Here is an 18,570-nt window from a genome sequence, read left to right on the forward strand (position 1 = left end):
AGAGTTGAGCCTGTGATTAGCCGCTTTCTCTTAACTGTCTAATCTCTGTGGATTACCTGACCTCGGGAAGAAGAGGAGGAGAGATGAGACGGGGCAGAGTGGAATAAAAAGGAAATTCCCCTTCTGACATCCACACCGAAGCAGGAATTCTGGAGTTAGGGCTTTCCTTGTTCAGAGTGTGTAAAACCAAAGGACAAAGCGCACTGGAGGACACTGACGACGAGTCTCAGAGGACAACCACGAGGCTGGTGATCAATCTGTCTCTGAGGTCCACGGTAGGACAAATCTGTGGCTCTAAAGACAATAATCTGACCTTTCGTGAGTGGACGGGAAAAAAAATGCTTTTATAGAACGTATATTTACTTTGTCACTTACTCTACATGGGTGAATTTTAATGGCCAATGAAAAATATTACTTGATAGCTCAAATGAAACCAGAATTGCCCAACATCAAAGGCTGACGGGGTGGAAGAATCGATGAAAACGGTCAACTAGGAAATGAAAGAGCAGAATGAAAACTGCCAGTGTATTTGAAAGAAGTGTTAGAGAAGAGCAGTGGAGATAGTGGGCTGGATAAGGCAGGTTAAGCCTCTTTACTTCACCCACAAAGGTTAAAGATTCTGTTTTAGACCTGTTGAGCTCTCAGCCCTTCCTTTTGGCGTTGACTTATAAGATCCGATGTTTCAAGTCACTAAACTCACTACAGCTAAAACATATTTGCACTTTTTAAGCCGCCTGATCAAATCTCAGCCCACTGTCTGGCAGCTTACGTGACCTTTGCCCTCTGTCCAGAACATGTCTCAGGATCAGTGGGAATCGGTGGCAGTAAGCGTGGAATCCCTCCTAAACGATGCCAGGAGGATGCAGGTGCAGTGTCGCGAGCGAAGCGAGCAGCTTTCCGCCGCCGCCACTCAGCTGAGGGTGGAGTCGGCCGCCCTGAGGGAGCAGTGCGAGGCCTCCCAGCTGGATATGGTCCGCATTCGCCGGCAGCTGGATGAGCTGCTGGATACCAAAGCTGCGTTTGAGGCCAGGGAAAGGCAGGCGCGCAAACTCAGCAAGCAGCTGTGAGGAAACGAGAGAAATGGGCTTTTGATTTCATGCACTTTAGAGGTCGTAATGATGAGGAGGAAGGAAGAGGGAAGGAATAAGATGCCACCAGAAGCCAAACTTTAAAATAGTCATGGGAAGCTGGTTTGAACCTGTATAGACCACAAAATGATACTGTATAATAAAGAAAATATTAAATCAAGATTTAAGTCTTGTTTTCTATCAATCAAATGCACCAAAATATTAACATTCTTCACCATACAGAAATACTATTTAACTAATTAACACATTCATGCTTCAAGTACACTTATAAAATAAAATGAGGTTATCAACGAAATAGTTTGATGTGAAATGTGTTTATTATTTTAAGGCACTTGAACGCCTCACGGCGAAATACCAGGTTTAGCTGAATAAAGTTAGTTGCTAGGAGACGTATCTTTTAATAAAATATGCGGTCCACTTTTGTATTTAGAAAGCTTTTATGTATATTTAATGCTTTGAGAAAAGACGAGCTTTACTCACCGGAAAAAAATGGCAATTTTTGCCATGACGACAGCAGCCGAAAAAAACTGAAAGGGCTAACATAAGGAAGCTAACAAATTAGCTTGTTCTCGTCAAACAAAAATAATAAATATATATTTATAGGCTATATACAGCCTTTATGAAGTCGTAACATCTCAAAATCGCAGGTTCGTTCAAGGGAGGTTATTCAGTGTCTCTACACACACCTTTTTCACTTTTAACGTTAAAATTAAAAAAAAAAAAAAGATTGTCCGTCCCCAGCATGCAAGTGCCCTCATCAGAATGACGTAACATATCCAACCCTTATAAATAAGGAATATTTATAATAAAAGCTCTCAAAATCAAAATACTTATCACTTACACATCATGTAAAGTCATGACACATCATGTTATGAAAAGAATTTAAAGACAAAAAAAAACAAATCTACAAAAAATACAACATCACATGACAGTTACCAAGGACACACACACACACAGCCTTTTGTGTCACAAAAGGTTAAAATTTAATTATAACAAATCATTCTATAAATACAGTCATTAGGAATTGGTTTTAAATAAAAATAATAATAACAGTCTGGGAGTTAACTGGCTGAGGAATGTTTTATCTTCCAACACTGGTGTCTTTCAGATGCTCCCACTATCACCACTCTGCAAGACAAAACGCACCATCTAAGAGGACATTTAAACCATCTGTAAAGGTATGTATGCAGAAACTCACTTTCAGCCTTCTTTTTTAGTGGTGTCAGCGCCGTTTTGGCCTGAAACATGCAAATATAGAGGAACGTGAAGCATTTTTCCACTAAAGACAATAAAAGGACCCCCCTAAAAAAACACTATTACTCATTTCCAACCTTCTTGATGGCTGTCCAATCTTCAAGGATGTCGATGTCTCTCAGCATGTAAACGATGAACGGCCCTGTGACAGAAGTTATCGTCCATGATAAGCAAACTACCGGTACTTGTCGAAAGAAACGCAAGATTCACTTGAAAAAAAATCAACAGGTATACCTGAAACTAGGGTAACCTTCTTCTTCCTCTCTGACTGACCAAACAGGCTCTTCCTCTTGCATCTGTCATCTCTGGTATCGTCACTCCACTCTGAGAAAACAGGACATAGAACCAGTCTTGTGCTTTAAGTGTGAAACGACTTCAAAAAGCCAATAATACACTTCAGTTGCCTTACATTCACAAATTCTACAAAAATTATATAATAATAATACATTGTTGAGCCTGATGCTCATTTGTACCCGAGTTGAAGTCTATATTCTGTCTGTCTTCCTCCAGTCTTCTGATTTTCTCCTGCAGTTCTGTTTTCATGGTGTCAAACAGCAAAGACTGCTCATTCTACAACACATGTGGACATTTCACAGCACTTTAAGACTGACTGTACAGGGCATAGCGTGTGCGTGTTTGTGTGCGTGGTACCTCAAGGTGCTGCTTTGCTCCCTGAAGTTCACATTCGCGCTTGTGGTGGATAACCTGCAGACACAGCTCTCTGTGCACCCCTACAGACACACATCAGAGATGGAGAAAATGACATCAGAGCAGCTGACATATTTTACACTAAAAATCACAAAAAGTGTTGGTCAAACTTGTTTGCCCTGCAAGACAACTGACCAATCCCGTACCAGCCACTCGTGTCCGTGCCTGCATGCTGTTCTGCAGCGCCGCCAGTGGGTCTCTGTATTCTCGGGCCTGGCCCGCGAGCACCTCTTCCAGTTTCACTTTCACCTGGTTCAGCCGCTCACTAAACAACCTACAAGCCCAGGACACGTTCAGCCTTCGCTCCCAGAGCACAGTTATTTCTCCAAATTTGACTGTGATGGCTTACTTTTCTTTAAGGGCCTGAAACTGTTTTTCCAGCTCCAGCATCTCGTCGAGGCATTCTCCTCTCCTTCGCTCACAGTCCTCATCATCCATGTCTTCACAGAGGATAAAATGGCAAATATTACGTTAAACACTGAAAATTAACGGAACAAAGGCTTTGCAGACTTACCTGAACTCTCCTCTTCTTCCTGCTCCTCACTCTCATCCAAGTCACTCTCCCTGTCTTCTGTACTCTCTTCCATGGTTTCTTCTCCTCCTCTTTCCCTCTCCCCCTGGTGCTCCAGCTCTCCGTTGGTCTCAGGAAGTTGTGACTCTTTGCCTGCCTCCATTTCCTCTTCTGCCTCCTCCACAGAAGGCTGAACAGGCATGACTGGAGACACATGCAAATTATTTAAATCTTGCATTAACACCACTTTCTCAATACGTCTGAAACACAGACTAATTTTATCAACAGTGCCGGAGATCATACCAAGTATCAAAACAGATTTTAAATAAATCCACCCAGTGTTAACGCGAACATCGCCTTTTATTTCATTGAGTGGCCGGAAGTCACTAAAGTTGACATCCGCTTAGCTACGGTCCGCTTCAGTGATGTCATTCAAAAAAATGTTGTATGCTGATTGGCGGCGTTTTATCAAAAAAATAAAGGGTCAAATCGAGTCTGTGCTCCTTGTTTTATCGATCCATTTATCCAAAAGTTAGGAGAAGCAACCCAAGACATATTTACCATCATATATACAGTTTGATAAAGTGGTAAAGGAAGTCAAGTGCACCACTAGCTAACAACTAAAACCGCACACTCGCTCCTCACTCTTGAAGATGATTAACTGATGCTAATGTAGTGTATTCTATCGTTTGGTATAGTGCACTGCAAATTTAATAGCTTTAAATGTCATGAAGTGTCTGGCTTTAAGCTTTTCAGAGTGACCCAAGTGCTCGCGGATTAACTAACGAGTAACGTTATCCATCCATGGAGGAGGACGATGCAGCTGATTTGTTAAACCTGAATAAAAGTCTCTTATCCGGACAAGTCAGCGGTTGGAATTTGCTCACCGTCTTCCACCGTTCCGATCCTGGCAGACAACGTTTTCTTATATTTCCATTTTCTTTGTAATAAAGTACTTCCTCGTCTTTTCAGCTTCCCTTCGATAGTTTTGCCGGACTCCCGAAGCCCGACCAGCCAACCAATCAACGAAGACCTGTGGGTTTGGCGTGTCCAATCACAGCACGCGTTAATCAGCCAATCACAGGCCAAAGCTTATTTAATGAGCCAATCATAATCCAGCACAGCCCTGAATAGCTCATTACATTTGCTGAAGTTATATTCGTCTCCAGTGGAAAGGGAAATAATTGTCGGCACTGCTAAAGTCTCTTCTAATAAAAATATACTCAAAATTAACGTATATCTACGTTGAAAATGCAATATTTAGAATTGTGGTTACTTTAAACTCACTGTAAGAATTCAATATAAAGTATGTGCCTGTGTCTGTTTTTAAAAATCTTTTGACACATTTGCCCCTAGAAACACATTAATCACAAAAACAAACACACAGAGCAATACAGCATACATTTCAATATTTTTATTAAAGTTGCATAAAAGTGTAACAAAATTGGGCAAAAACAAGACCTGTTGTTGATATTGCTACATTTGGTTGGTTTGATTTATTCAATGTCCAAAAAAGATTCTCTACTCATCCAATCTGTGTTTTAGCTCGTGTGTTCCAACTCGATGATACTAATCAGTAAATATATATTTATTTATTTTTTATGTATTTTTTGTTATTTTTAACAGTAAAAAAAAACAGACTTCTCATTAACAGTCTACGAAGGTATGATCCAAATCTGGATTTGTTGGTTTTTCTATTAAAAATAAGGAAACTCCATTCAAATTCAGCAACCAATCAAGCTTTTCTAAATGATCTGACTGATCGGAGAATCACCAAAAACTTGCTAGATTTGGAAATCGCACCAGGAAGGCAACAGCAAACACGCAACATTTATCTGAATGGATTTTTGCTCAATCACATATTAATCCAAGGTCTGGTATCAAGAACTGTCGTGATCACAATAAAAACTGACCAGTATTCAAATGGTAAGTATAATAAACATTGTTTCATCTAAACAAAATTCACTGTATCAAGGCCTAAGTATTAAACACACTTCTAAAAACAAAAAAAGAACATATCATCTTAAAAAAAGCAAAACAGAGGCAGAAGAACAAAAATCCTCCAAAGCTGCAGTTCTGTTCAGTAACACATTTTTTAAGCAGTTTGCCTCTTAAAATTGAATGTCTTCCATTTATTTGGTTTGTGTACACTTAAATAATACCTAAGGCAACATCAGTTTATCAAAAAAAGAGGGGAATAAAGGGATAATGATGATTGATAGTGTGAGGAGGCAGGGCAGTAGGATGAGAGTGGGTGGGAGGAAGAAACGACAGGAGCCAAGATTAAAAAGTGTTTGTGTGCCGCTGCAGGTGTGAGAAAATGGCCACAGACGCAGAACCACCCCTTGGCCGACGGTCAACCTCTGATCTGATTGGCTCGACGTCAGAAAAAGATGGCTCATTATTGGCTTGCTTTTGACCGCTGCGTAAGCGTGCGTGTGCCTGTGCGTGCAAACATCTGTTTGAAAGGCAGCTGTGTTTGCAAATGCACTTCCATTGCACGCCTGCCACCCGAGGGTGGCCTGCGCACGTGCGCGACCAGGAGGAAGAGGAATAAAAGAGGGGCCGATGCATTTGGACGGCTCGCCTCCCCTCCCATTGGGACGTCTCGTCAGTGTGTCCGCACGCTGAAGTGGGTGAGTAAAAACAGAAATAAAGAATCAAATTGATCAGGATGAAAGAGAGAAAAGAAAATGGGAGGGTTGAAAAAAACAAGGCAACTTTGTTCTAGGTCCCCTGTTGGACTGTAAGCGTGTTTAAGTGTGTGTATGTCTAAGAAAATGCATCAGAAAAAGAGAAAACAGGATCCAGTCCTATGCTAAAACTCTAAGCCGTCATACCAATCCGAACATACAAACCCAATAAACAACCTCCTTGTAGACGCTGATGTACAGCAACGTACACACGCAGCATTTAGCGTCACACGGAGGTACGCGTGAACGCGAAGGCTCCGTTTGCACGCATCTGAGGACAGAAAAACTGATTTAGCTCTACTTCAACAACTGCTATTCCCGCTCTAGAGAAACTATTCCCACCTCACGACCACAACAGCCGACCAGGGCTCACATTTTCCTCTACGTTAGGCTAAAGATAGACCGTACATCATTCTCCGTGGTCCGTTTTTCTTCCCCAAATAACACAGTGCAGATTTTTCAAAAGTTACACCTACAGCCAAAAATAACGGCCTGTCTAAACGCACCAACATAGCAAATACTTTAGATTACAGGGGGTGAGATAAAGTCAAAAGATTGGACTCACCCCTCCCCGACAAAAGTATTAAAAACCGCCCTCGTGCTGAACTACGAAACCAGCTGGATCGTTCACAACAACGACCCAGAGATGAGTGGTTTAAGGGACACAAGGAAAGGAGGTCATCAGGTGGAAGAAAAGAACAGAGAGAGCGGTAGGAAGACGAGAGGGTGAGGGCTGGGCCGAGGCGGAGGGGGCTGACGGGGGGACGCCGGCGCCGTCATTTCTTCTGAGGGGTGGAGAGCTTCTGCATCCCTCGGATCTTGTCCAACAGCTCTGAGACAAAGTCCTACAGCGGGACGAGAAGGGAAAGAGTGGGATTCAGAGACGTTTAAACCGGAAACGCACAGTCGGATGGATAAAGAGGCGACTCACCTCAGTGGGTTTAAAACAGTCAACCAGTAAATCCTGCAGAGGAATTAAGAAAATAAATGATGTTTCTTTTGTGTTCTGGTTTATGTTGTCATATATCTGTTTCTCATTTGATACCCACCTTGACCCTGGCTGCCCGCTCTACGTCACTCGGCATGTCCAACAGCTCGTCCACGTCGATCTCCAGCTCCGGGATGGCCTCCTCCTACAGGAGCACAGGGAAGAAAGTAGGATAAATGCCCTCTCTCTTTAGAAACATGGAAAGAAAACCCTCATCGTCCCGTCTACCAGCTCTGAACACTAGGGGGCAGCACCGTTCTATCACACCTACTCTTGTGACCCATAATAAGCAGGAGGAAAAGAAGCAAACAATAGGAAACTTCCAAGCAACATTTAGAGACCAAAAAATGTCTTTCATGGAAGATTTTTTGTGCTTTTGTTGAATGAATAGAGACAACCCCCTCAGGCAACAGATAATTATGGTTACTAATCAAATCAAAATGGATGAAAAAGCCCGTGTTTTGTTTCTTACGTTAGCAGCTCGCCATTTTTGCATAATTCAACTGTTCAAAAGTCTCAATTTAACCTTTTACCGACAATAAAAACACAAAGGATCTTAGCCGTCGTTTTAATTTCAGCGAGGCAATCATTGCCCATTTCAGATAAGCTCATATTAGCTTTAACAGCGCAGTGGCCCAGAGATTAAGGCTTATCGTATAAATAAAACCAAGCAGTTTAACTTCATCTTTTCCACTTCCTTAACACACCACGTCCCTCGGGCCAATCACATTAATCTGCTGCTCTGCAAAAAAAAAAAAAAAAAAGTGTGTTCCTTTTTCAGGAACACACTGGCCCAGTGTGTGCTATCAAAGCTGCTCACCGCTGGCAACACACACACACACACACACGCGCGCACGCGCGCGCACACACACAGTTTTCATCTGGCTCAGGCTTCACTGTGACACCCCTACTCATAATTCTTTAATCTGTGTGTGTAACATACATGACGGCGGTGATGAAATACACCCCCATCCACGGCTGTGCGCTCACATCCTGGGGTGCTTGTCTGCTGCCTTTCCGCGTGTGCGTGCATGCGTACGGGCGTGCGTGTGTGTGTGTGGTAAGAGGCACTCGGGCAGGTGCAGAGACAGCTGGTGTGGGCAACTCTAACCGAGGGGGAGGAAGAAGAGGACAAGAGTGGGGGAGATTCCTGCGGAATGACATGGATACAGGAGCTGCAAAAGTGTGTCTTTGTGCGTGTGTGTGTGTGATTTATTTCAGTGCAGGACAGCCTGTGTGTGTGAGAGAGTCACACGGACTTACTGTCAGCAGTAAATGCGCGAGCATACAAACACAACAACACTTTTAAAAGGTTTCTCCTATTCTCCTGGACAAAATGCCGCACCGGGGAACACTTTCAAAGACACACTTTTAAATATGAGGGTAGGGGCCTGCACAGGCAGGAAGGGAGAGGTTGTAAAGCACAGCAAGGAGAGCGAGCAGCTGTGGAGAGATAAAGAAATTGGGGAAAATAAGCCGGAAGATAGGCCTGAGAGCAGAGACACAAAGGGAGGAATCATGAGGGAAGAACAACTTCCAGACTGACTTCAGTCTGGAGCCAGAGGGGTGTGTGTGTGTGTGTGTGTAAATGATCTTTCACTTCTAGCAACATCACACCACCAAATATCTTTTTGTGTTACTTCTCCATCATTTTTACATCCCCCCGCTCATCTTCTTGAGGGTTCAGTTGCAGCGCCGGCAGGCTTCCAACCACCGACCCCCCCATTCTTTTCCCCTGATATTCAATCCACCCCCTCCAGTAAGTTATGTCTCTATGGCAGAAAACATCCAGGAGGGATGACCTGAACCTCCTCAGCTGCTGCCCTCCAACACAAAAAAAAACAGCTGAATTACATTTCGGACGTCATTTACGTGATTAAAAAAAGTCAACGGACGATATTAAAAAAAAAAGTAACCACATTTAATTACATCCTTTCCGACAGGCTTGCGAGTATGATTCACACGCCTGCGTGGTGAGGAGAGGGCGACAGACAGGACGGTCTGGTGAGTGCCAGCAGAACGGAGGACAACGAGATGTGACAGTGTGTGTGTGTGTGTGTGTGTGTGTGTTAGCATTACTCCGTGTTGCTGCTAGAGGCTTGAACAGTTCGGATGCCAGCTACACGGAAACCATGAGACAGACACACACACACACACACACACAAGTAGGTCAGCAGCCCTCATAATATCAAAAAGCTCACCATTGCTACTGTAAGAGGAGAAAGAGCAATGAAGCGAAGTCGGAGCTCCTCCGGGGACACATCCGTCTCCATCTTTGTTGTCAGAGAGAAGAGTTGAACCCTTTCAAACAGATGCGTGGGGAACTTACATGTATAAGTAGGTCACGGAGGCCACCTACAAGGATTACACAGCTCGTCCCTGGGTGATAACACCCCGCCACCATGACGATGGGTGATAAATTGCCACTTTTGCTTTCCCGGGGAGGATAAAAATAGGCCTTTCTGAGTGTTGGGAGAGTGATGGCTGGAGCCACCAGGAAGCAGGAAGCCCGCCAGCCCGCCGCGTGGTGCGAAACAATCTCGCCATTTGCTGAGATTTCTGTACATTTTACCTGGACACCCCCCCCCCCACACACACACACACACACACACACTCTCCAGTGTGCTCCATCGAAACCAGTTCCCCCTAAACCGGTTGAGGTGTGTCGCAAGTATTTTAGCGCTGGCGTGCATTTCTGAAATAAAAGGCTGATGCAGTTGATTAAAAGAGCGAGAACAGCGGACTCGGCATCAATAAACAGATAGCAGGAAGCATTCGGTGGAGAGATAATGAAATAGCTTGGCCGGAGGCCAGTTTAAAGGCTCGGCAGAAAGAACAGAGTGCTCTGAATGAAAAGAGAATGTGTTGTCACCTGACCGTCAGCGACATGACAGCCAACAAAAATTGGATTGCGTGGAATTTGTGTGGAATTTTTTTAGAACACAACGCAACAGCTACTGTAACCCATCCCTTTATCCCCTCCTTCCCACTATAACCTGTCCAACTATCCTCTCCCGAACAGAGCGAGAGCTTATCACCTGCAGTATCCGTGTCAAGGCGTTTCTTATTATTGCCGAGGACTCGATGAAAGGCTTCAAGGTAACCACAGCTCACGAGATAAGCTGATAAGCACAAAGGTGCGGGCGCCGGAGGCGGATCACTTATGCAATAAAGGCAGAACAACAGACTCTTTAAGCTACAAAAATACTCCAGAGACGTTTTGGAGTAAAGCGAAGCACAAACAGCTTCAGCTGATCCGGTTCCCTGGTGTAAACTGTCACCAACTGCACCAACAATTGCAGCGCACCGCGTTGAAAATAGGGTCAGCGAAGACGCCGCGGCGATCGAGGAGCATCCCATCACGTGTCTCCTGTTGCTTTCCATCTTCCCTCCATCTCCTCCCCCCCTCCCTCCCTCGGGGGCTTATCAGCGATCTGCAGCTATTTCAATAACCAAATTTCCCTCCTTGTCGTCCTTCTAGAGGGGCTCACAAATGGCTGCGGCGGACGCAAATAAGCTCTGAAAAACCTCTCCAGGGTGACAGTTAATGATAATCACTCCACATCAGCAATACAGGTTTGTCCGCATGGCTAATCTGAATGGTAATTTAAGGATTTAAATAAAGTAAATATGTCCAACTACATACACACACACACACACACAAGCACAAATGAAACCAACCCCTAATCACTACAAGGCAATATGCTTAATTCAGATTATGTAGACGCGTGTGGCTGTGCTTTTTCCGCTACTTTTCTGATTGTGTGTGCCTGTGTGTGTGTGTGTATTGCAGGTCTAATCAGACAGATGAGCTTCCTCCCAGGAAGAGTATGATGTCCTGTTTTGAATCGGATCGGAAACAAAGAACCAGCCTCTCTGCACGGCCAGACATTAATAAATCCCACAGACCAGAAAAGTGTCGTTCCCAAACGGTCCAATAGGAATATTGCCATCAGATAAAGAGCACGCATTAATGCCAGAGACACTGTGTTAAACTGATCTTTGAGGTCCGTGCTGGATTTAACGTGGCAAGTGTTGGAGGGATGAACGATTCCTACATCGGCTTGTCTGGTCTGACTGAACGTTCCCGCAGTCTCCCTGTTGACCGGAAACGTCTGCCGTGGCCCCTTTTTGGGAAATCACTCTGCCTTTCCCCTAGGGGTCACAACCAGCACCCAGAAGACAGCTGCTGGAGATTGGCTCCTGCCTCGTCTTTGCCGACCTCTCCGTTCTCTTAGAAACTCAGGCAGGAATGCATCAAATAAAAGATCTTTCTCGATGTAAACCGGAGCCGTTAATGCTGCAGTTGGGCCAAACTACAAAAAGCAGATTATGTGCAGATTAAAAAAAGAATGCACACAAACATGGATTAAAACAGATTATCGGTTACATTTGGCAGGCACCGCCAACACATCCAAAGAGGCTCCAGGAATTAAGACTATAAAAAGATTATTACGAGCACAGCATGTGCAGCAAATATGTAATAACACAGTAAGACCAGTGTGTGGCTCTAGTGTGTTAAAATCACCACCATATTAGACAATAGACATTGAGATGTTGTCAGTTTCCTCATCGGTGAACTTTCAGCCACCCGTCTATTGATTAGCTCTCCTTTGAAGTTTGTCCAGGGAAGGGATTAAAGTTGTGTTCGACGGCTTTTATGGCGCTAATAAGTAGATTAAAAAGATAATCCCTCTAGACCGTAAAGCACAAATTCAGTGCGCCGCATTAGCTTAGCGTGTTAATGTGTTTATCGTCTTTGTTTCAGCATTACGAGGGTACGCATGAATAACCAGGAAGGAAGGATGAGAGACCGATGACTCCTCACCCACGTGTGTAATCACCTGCTGAGACAAATGCTAATTTGCCAAAACAAACCTGGCGATTCGAAGCCGCCGCCGCAAACAGACACAGCTAACTAAAATCCATTAGTTACAACGCTGGAGTAAGGACAGTGAAATGGCGGCGTCAATAAATCTGAATAATTATCTCTGTGGAGGAGCAAGATAAAAGCTTCTTGACTTTGCTAGCATGAAGCAAGTTCCTGCCTGTTACCAGATATGCCAACGGTGCGCGGCCTTCGCCGGTGCATGTGAACTTTTGTCTTCACGCGCGACTCCGAGACTAACCTGGCGCGACGGCGGATGGAATGACAAGCTCATCGGGATTAGCTAGCAGTGCAACACAACACCATAAAGGTTCGACACGGAAGGAAGCGGCGAGAACGTCTTTGTCATCTGATCAGCAGGGCGAAAGCCCGCAGGAAAGCACAGTCCTGGACGCCACCATGCACATAAACGTGTGCACAGGTTGCACAAGCTGCATCGTCCGACTGTACTGTAAGTGGTGGTGTCGGTTTAGTGACACACTTCCTGTGACAGTGTGCACAAACATTTCCCCGTGTGACTCACATCCCTCTCTTTCTTCTCCTTCCGATTTCCCTCTCCAACCCAAACACACACTTTCGCAATGGGCGACCAGGCCGACGGCTGCTCCTTCAATGCCGACTCACCCCGTGTGATCCTGCGCGTTCGACACGTAGAACCACATGTTAGCTATTAGCAGACTGTGTGTTTGTCCACGCCTGTGTGCATCTGTGTGTGAATTAGCGTCAGGGGGTGTTTACAAAGACACACTGGAGTCTTTCACTCCCGCTGTGTAACAACCAGCCTTTGTAGTCAACCAGCGAAACTGGTCCACACTGATTGGTATTCCGACCTGTAAGTGTGCGTTTTTGCAACCGCCGCGCACGCTTTTCAGTGCACGTGCGTGTGCAGTAAACGACAAGGACGTGCAAACACAAACACACAGGCCGTCTTTAATTAGCTTGGCTGCTACTGTGATTCTGTGATTGTTGTTTTCTTGGATTAACAGTATAAATGTAGGTGAGTTGTAGTCAATCGTCCGATTTTAAAGCCCGACCTGACGTTGCAGCTAGGTTTCGATAATGTCTTGCTTTTTCCCTTCTCCTCTTGCCATCCCGCTTGGGGTTTTTCCTTCACCTCCCCCATTTTATGGAATTCCTACTTGCCAAACTCCTTTTCCCCCGCATCCATGTGTGTGTGTGTGTGTGTGTGTGTGCGTGTGCGTGTGTGGCCACGTAGTACCCTGAACTTTGGGGACTGGTCCGCCCACTGGCTCAACTGTTAACCATGTAGCTCCCACTCGGCGCCTTCCAAGCAGAAAACATGAACACCTGAGCGAATTTTAAATCTCTATGGACTAATAACGATCCGGCGGCGCTGTTGCCATGGACACGAGAGAAGAGAAAATTTGGTAATTTTTACACAAAGTGGCTACAGACGGCTCCTTTTCCCACCTGTGAGCATGAGCCCCGGGGGGGTGGGTGGGGGGCAGCTGCATCAGATACATAGTGCGCTTGTTGCTAAGATAATTAGGTTCTTCAACCCTAAAACATTGTGCGCTATGGGTACGCGCTGTGACAAAAGCTGTAATATTAGGCTGGAAGAAAACAATGAAAGCCTGGTTGCCATAGAATCACCTTAAAGGCTCACCGGCACCCAAGACAATGTGGTTAAAAGGATAACAAGAACGGGAAAACAGCTTGGAATGAATCCCTCCTTGATCGAAGCTTGATTTTATTAATAGCCGAGCAAACGGCGCGAGGGGAGAAGTGAAGGCAGCAGGAAACTGGATTTATGGATGTGTAATCCAGGGCCACGTGCTCCGCGTCTTTTGTCGGTGGACGGGGCCCTCGCGGTACTCGCCCTGCAACCGCTGCCTCTCAGCACGTGGTCCACCCCCCACAACCATCTAAACAGATGTATTGCCACTAGCGGACGGAGCGTAAATTCACCTCTTTGTTGTCTAAGAGCCCAGCAAGAGATGGGATCGGGACAATGGACAAGCAGAACCGCTGTGGGTGCGACAAAATTCTCAACGCCACACGTGTGTTTTACGTTGTCGTTAATGCTCCTGAAAAGGAGACCGACAATAAAGAGTCGCCACGTTGAGGCTTGCGTGGATGGAGCGTATTAACGAGTGGAGGAATGAATCCCAGGGAGAGAAATGTCCCTTCCTAAATGCTTTTACCTTTCAGGTCATTTAAAACCAGAGCAGAAGGAGCCATTTATCCAGGTTTTTCTCCTGCGCTGCACGTCTAATCCATTATTGGCAGACAATCTGAGCATATTGATGCGCAATCCCCCGCTGGCCATTTAATCACCTCTGCTGGCACCGGCATCTGTATCGCTTTAATTAATTGACGATGCTCAAAGAAGAGGCAGGATCACATTAGACCAGACATTTTTTTTGTACATCTAATGTGGAGCCACTTGATCATGGCCAACATGTGGCTGACCTGTGACCCTCCAGAGGAATCCTCCAAACCCGCTACGTTTCCGTAGTCCTCGTGCTAGGAATAGAATGTGGGTCAATGCCAGCTCAGAAGAGTCCACAGGAGCTTACCGACCACTGACGCCAGCAGCTACACCACAGCTGCTGCCGGGCTACATCGTAACCACAGACCATGTGTCACCGCCGCCACCGAGGTGGAGGGTGGATGCTTAGGAGGGACTCTAAAGTTAGCCGCCAATGATGGTTACACACGACCAAGGAGCTCACCATAATGGGCCCCAGGCGATTTACGACGGGGCCCCTCCTGCTAACCGCACAATCTTTGGCTCTGCTTTGAATCTTTTTGCCATGTTTGTGTTTAAAGGACCGACCATAAGAGGCCGGGGACGAAAAAGGTCAAAACGGATCCCAAACCTACACTGGGAGGTCGTCTGAATCGTGTACTTTTAGAGTCCGACCAACCCAACTTTTGACAGGCCGAATGGGTAGCGCCGCCTGCTGTTTTGGAAGTAACACGGATTCGGATTCATATCCAGCCCAGCAATAATCGCGTTTACGACGTGATGAGCTGGGCTTAGAGAAACATTTTAATGGAAATGTCCTGTTTACAAATAGACCATGAAGTTTGATCCACGTGCTCTGGACCCCCCACATCTCACCTTTCTAACAGAGGCTAAACGTGTTGTCACACAAGTGCCAGTCACAGAGGGGATTAATGCCGGATTAAATTAATTCACAGGTGCACTTTAAACCGGCTCCAGCCAATCAGAATGGAGGAAACAGGTCGTCATTAGGCTATAAAGCTCCATCAGCCACATTTAGACTCCCTGTGAAAGCAGGACAGAAGTTCATCAGCCAGGCTTTAATCTGATTAATAATCGATGTATTCTTGGTTCCTATAGGCTCACACTTGATTCCGGGATTTTTCCTCTCCCCCCATTCTCATTACATCATCAGTATGAATATGGCCCACATTCTATAGGCTGTATAACACACGAAGATATGGGCCAAAGGCTTCCATAAAACAGCCTATTTTGCAGCGTTTTGCATCACGGATGAGGTCCACAGTTAACGGGCCGTTCAATCAGCTCGAACCGCGCAGCCAATTACTCAGCGGCGGCGCCGCCTGATCGATATATTCGATCGGGTTTCGGAGGCCAGTTATTGTTAAAGTGTCTTTACCTCGCAGTCGTAGAGGTCTGTTAGCTGGTCGATAATCCACTCCTCCAGATTCAGTCTCTTCCGCAGCTCCTTGCGGTCGTATTTCACGGTTACGCGTCCCTGCTTCCGAACCGGTGTCTCCGGTTCTTCTGTGGTTCCGGCCGGCGTTTGGAAATACACCCGGGGTTGGGGACTCGTCTCCGGGCTCGTCACAGCCGCCATGCTCGAACAAAATCCCCCCGCTGAGGTGGTGAAATGGGGGGGGGAGAGGAGAACAAAACTTCGCTTATCCAAAATGGGCAAAAAAATGATGAATGACTTGGAAGCGGCGACCCGGTCGAACCTGGTGCTTTTGTTATCCGGGTTCGCTCACGAGGGGGGGACCGGCTGTGGTCCGGCCGCTTCCGCGAAACAAAAGGGACCGACGGCAACGGTGGAACGGGGCTGCGTGACCGGCGCAGGGCTCTTCCAGCTCGGAAACTCTGCTGCTTAAAGCAGAAAGGCGGCCTCAACTCTTCCTCCAGTACAAAGAAAAACCGCACGAGTCTTCTCTCCAACCTCACGAGGACTGCGTGCGTGCGCGCGCTCCGGGAAAAAAAAGGCTCGAGCGCATCTGACGCAACTGAAAAAAAAGGGAAGCCAGCAACGACAAATCTCGCTTTTCTTGATATTGCCGGCAAACTTTTGGAAACCTGTTTTACATTGGCTGCTTGGGTTTCTCCGGGTCGGGTCAGCCCCACCCTCGTTTCCTTTTGTCCTTCTCACGTCGAGCACCGATAAAAAAAACAAAAACAAACTCCAAGCTAACACAAGCTTTTGGCAATAGAAATACACCACGATGTCAGGAATCGATTGTAAGCTACATATTTATACATTCCTCTAAATAACAACGCAAAAAACTTGTTGTCAACACTTTTCTTTTATTCGGGAATGAGTATGAAATAGTTCTATATGTGAATATAGAGGTGGGGCCCCCTCCACAACTTTCTCCAGTGTTTCTACAGTAGCCTGGAACGGACCGACTTTAATATAAAGTTAGTTACAATCACAAACACAATCGCCTTTCGTTCCCTGCAGCCCTTGTAAGAGTTGGATTTTCAGACATAAAATTTAAAAAGCCTTGAAATGTAATTTTATCGACACCCTTTAAATCGGTATTTTATTGATAAAAGCTTAATTTTTGGCGAATAGCATTCTGTTAAAAACGACCTGAAACCTATTGAAAATCACTGTATGTCTTGCAAAGTGTGGTAAAGCCACAATCAGGTTGTTGATGTGCTTACATCTTACAGTAATGCAAACATATAGGCATACTGCCAGCGTGCTAAAATGGTCTTTTCCTTGCGCATAATGGGACAGTGACACATACTAAACATAGTTATACTGGATTAAACTGGGACCAAGAGCTGAAACGTTCTTATTATGGGAGACCAGGGGGCTCAAATTAAGCTGTTGTAACGATGACATAATAGCATGTGACTATTATTATCCTGTAAGTCATACACTTAAATTCCTGCCAGACCTGCACTAATTGCCAGTTTGTCCTGGGACCTAACTGTGCTAACAGAATTTGCATGCTGTTTTGGCTCGCTCAAAACAGCTAAAATATCACTGAACACCTGAAGTGCTTGTGTGATTGCGTGTCTTTAATATTACACAATAACTTAATAATAATAATAATAATAACAATAACTAAAAAAAAAGCACAAACAGGCGTTCTCCCATATGTAGCCTGAAACTGACATATAGACTGATAAAAGTATCTGCTTTTGCAGCATAACATATTTTACTTAACATTTTTGCAGTGCACAATTTCACCGACAGGCTTCGCTAAATTAATCGCACCCGTACTTAAAAACCTCAATTTAAATAAGCAAAATAAACTCTTCAGAGTTAAATGCATTTAAAAAACGAATAGAGGTCAGTAGCAAAGCCAGTCTGCAACATTTCACAGACAACCATGGCAACTAGACTCAGAAATCTGAATTATTCATTGAATATGTCTGAATCTTACAGATGAGTAAGCACACACACACACACACACACACACACGCACACAGAATGTCCCCATCTATGTCAGAATACTGCCGCAGCCACTGTAGCAGACAAATGCAGCACAGACTGCATTATACAAAAGAATATACTCTCACTTCATGACCTGTTGTGTTTCTTTCTTGGTCATGTTAACCTGTCACACAAAACATCAGGTGAAAGAGGTCAGTGCAGAGTAAGCCTGTAATCAATAATAAAAACCGACGGCTGGCACATTTTGCAATAAATAAAAAATGGCTTGGAATGTTCCCAGTCATCCATGTCCAAGAGAACTCTTGACCTCGCGTACCTGTAGCATCTGGACACTAGGGGGAGTCCGAGAGTTAAAATAGAGAGCGCGTTTGTGAACGCGTTATGACCGATGAAGTACATAATAATAAAATATCATCAGAGTTGAGACCAGAGTTATATGTGAGAAATGGCTTCTATCCAATTTGACATATTAAAAAAGTACACTTTTTTTGCCGGATTGTCCTTTTAATAATCATAGATGTGCAGTTTTTAACCCATTCCATTCATTAGGGAAGGCTGACCCCTTTAAGAACTAAAGTGAAAGTAAGCTTGCAGCCCATTTTAAACTGCGCATTTCCCCATCAAATTGAGCTCAAACATGGCGGTGACCGTTTTTCTTAAAAAGACATCTGGGGAAACATTTGAGATCACATTTAGCGACGATAAAAACCCTTTTGAGACAGCGACGGTGGCAGATCTAAAGGACAGGGCACACCCTATTTGTGGAATCCCAGGTAATGTCCCTTCTTAAACCGATTAAAATCGAATGCGGCTCTCAAGTGTGGG

General features: G+C 45.0%; 2 protein-coding genes and 1 long non-coding RNA gene across 5 annotated transcripts; 1 reads left to right on the top strand and 2 right to left on the bottom strand.

The window, feature by feature from the left end:
- Window positions 1-1,782: 1,782 nt before the first annotated feature.
- On the bottom strand, window positions 1,783-4,604 carry brms1 (BRMS1 transcriptional repressor and anoikis regulator). Of its 2 annotated transcripts, none has more exons than XM_003966953.3 (10): window positions 4,449-4,604; window positions 3,565-3,765; window positions 3,400-3,490; window positions 3,197-3,324; window positions 2,994-3,073; window positions 2,816-2,912; window positions 2,577-2,666; window positions 2,420-2,484; window positions 2,287-2,326; window positions 1,783-2,216 (listed from the first exon to the last, which is right to left on the bottom strand). In XM_003966953.3, exons 2-10 carry the CDS (start codon window positions 3,761-3,763, stop codon window positions 2,209-2,211), a joined length of 798 nt encoding a protein of 265 aa, XP_003967002.1. In that variant the 5' UTR covers window positions 3,764-3,765; window positions 4,449-4,604; the 3' UTR covers window positions 1,783-2,208. The 2 variants fall into 2 exon arrangements, with proteins under 2 accessions (XP_003967002.1, XP_011605039.1); XM_011606737.2 differs by having other exon boundaries at window positions 1,783-2,237.
- A 356-nt stretch (window positions 4,605-4,960) lies between these two features.
- ppp1r14bb (protein phosphatase 1, regulatory (inhibitor) subunit 14Bb) lies at window positions 4,961-16,646 on the bottom strand. Of its 2 annotated transcripts, XM_011606736.2 has the most exons (5): window positions 16,064-16,434; window positions 15,742-15,962; window positions 7,304-7,387; window positions 7,186-7,218; window positions 4,961-7,099 (listed from the first exon to the last, which is right to left on the bottom strand). In XM_011606736.2, the coding sequence occupies exons 2-5, from the start codon at window positions 15,940-15,942 to the stop codon at window positions 7,031-7,033; spliced, it is 387 nt and encodes a 128-aa protein (XP_011605038.1). In that variant the 5' UTR covers window positions 15,943-15,962; window positions 16,064-16,434; the 3' UTR covers window positions 4,961-7,030. The 2 variants fall into 2 exon arrangements, with proteins under 2 accessions (XP_011605038.1, XP_003966944.1); XM_003966895.3 differs by having other exon boundaries at window positions 15,742-16,646.
- On the top strand, window positions 9,089-11,169 carry LOC115250703 (uncharacterized). The gene is made up of 3 exons (XR_003889275.1): window positions 9,089-9,246; window positions 10,724-10,818; window positions 11,036-11,169. It is a non-coding gene; the product is annotated as an uncharacterized lncRNA (long non-coding RNA).
- Window positions 16,647-18,570: the final 1,924 nt, after the last annotated feature.

This window comes from Takifugu rubripes, chromosome 8 (genome assembly GCF_901000725.2).
Source record: "Takifugu rubripes chromosome 8, fTakRub1.2, whole genome shotgun sequence".
NCBI classification, from domain to species: domain Eukaryota; kingdom Metazoa; phylum Chordata; class Actinopteri; order Tetraodontiformes; family Tetraodontidae; genus Takifugu; species Takifugu rubripes.

Coding starts and splice junctions, on each gene's coding strand:
- ppp1r14bb (XM_003966895.3), bottom strand. CDS start 15,942: ATGGCGGCTGTGACGAGCCCGGAGACGAGTCCCCAACCCCGGGTGTAT. Junction 7,388..15,741: donor CAGACCTCTACGACTGCGAG/GTAAAGACACTT, acceptor GTGCTCCTGTAG/GAGGAGGCCATCCCGGAGCT. Junction 7,219..7,303: donor AGCGGGCAGCCAGGGTCAAG/GTGGGTATCAAA, acceptor ATTCCTCTGCAG/GATTTACTGGTTGACTGTTT.
- brms1 (XM_011606737.2), bottom strand. CDS start 3,763: ATGCCTGTTCAGCCTTCTGTGGAGGAGGCAGAAGAGGAAATGGAGGCA. Junction 3,491..3,564: donor GGAAGAAGAGGAGAGTTCAG/GTAAGTCTGCAA, acceptor TCCTCTGTGAAG/ACATGGATGATGAGGACTGT. Junction 2,913..2,993: donor GAGCAAAGCAGCACCTTGAG/GTACCACGCACA, acceptor CATGTGTTGTAG/AATGAGCAGTCTTTGCTGTT.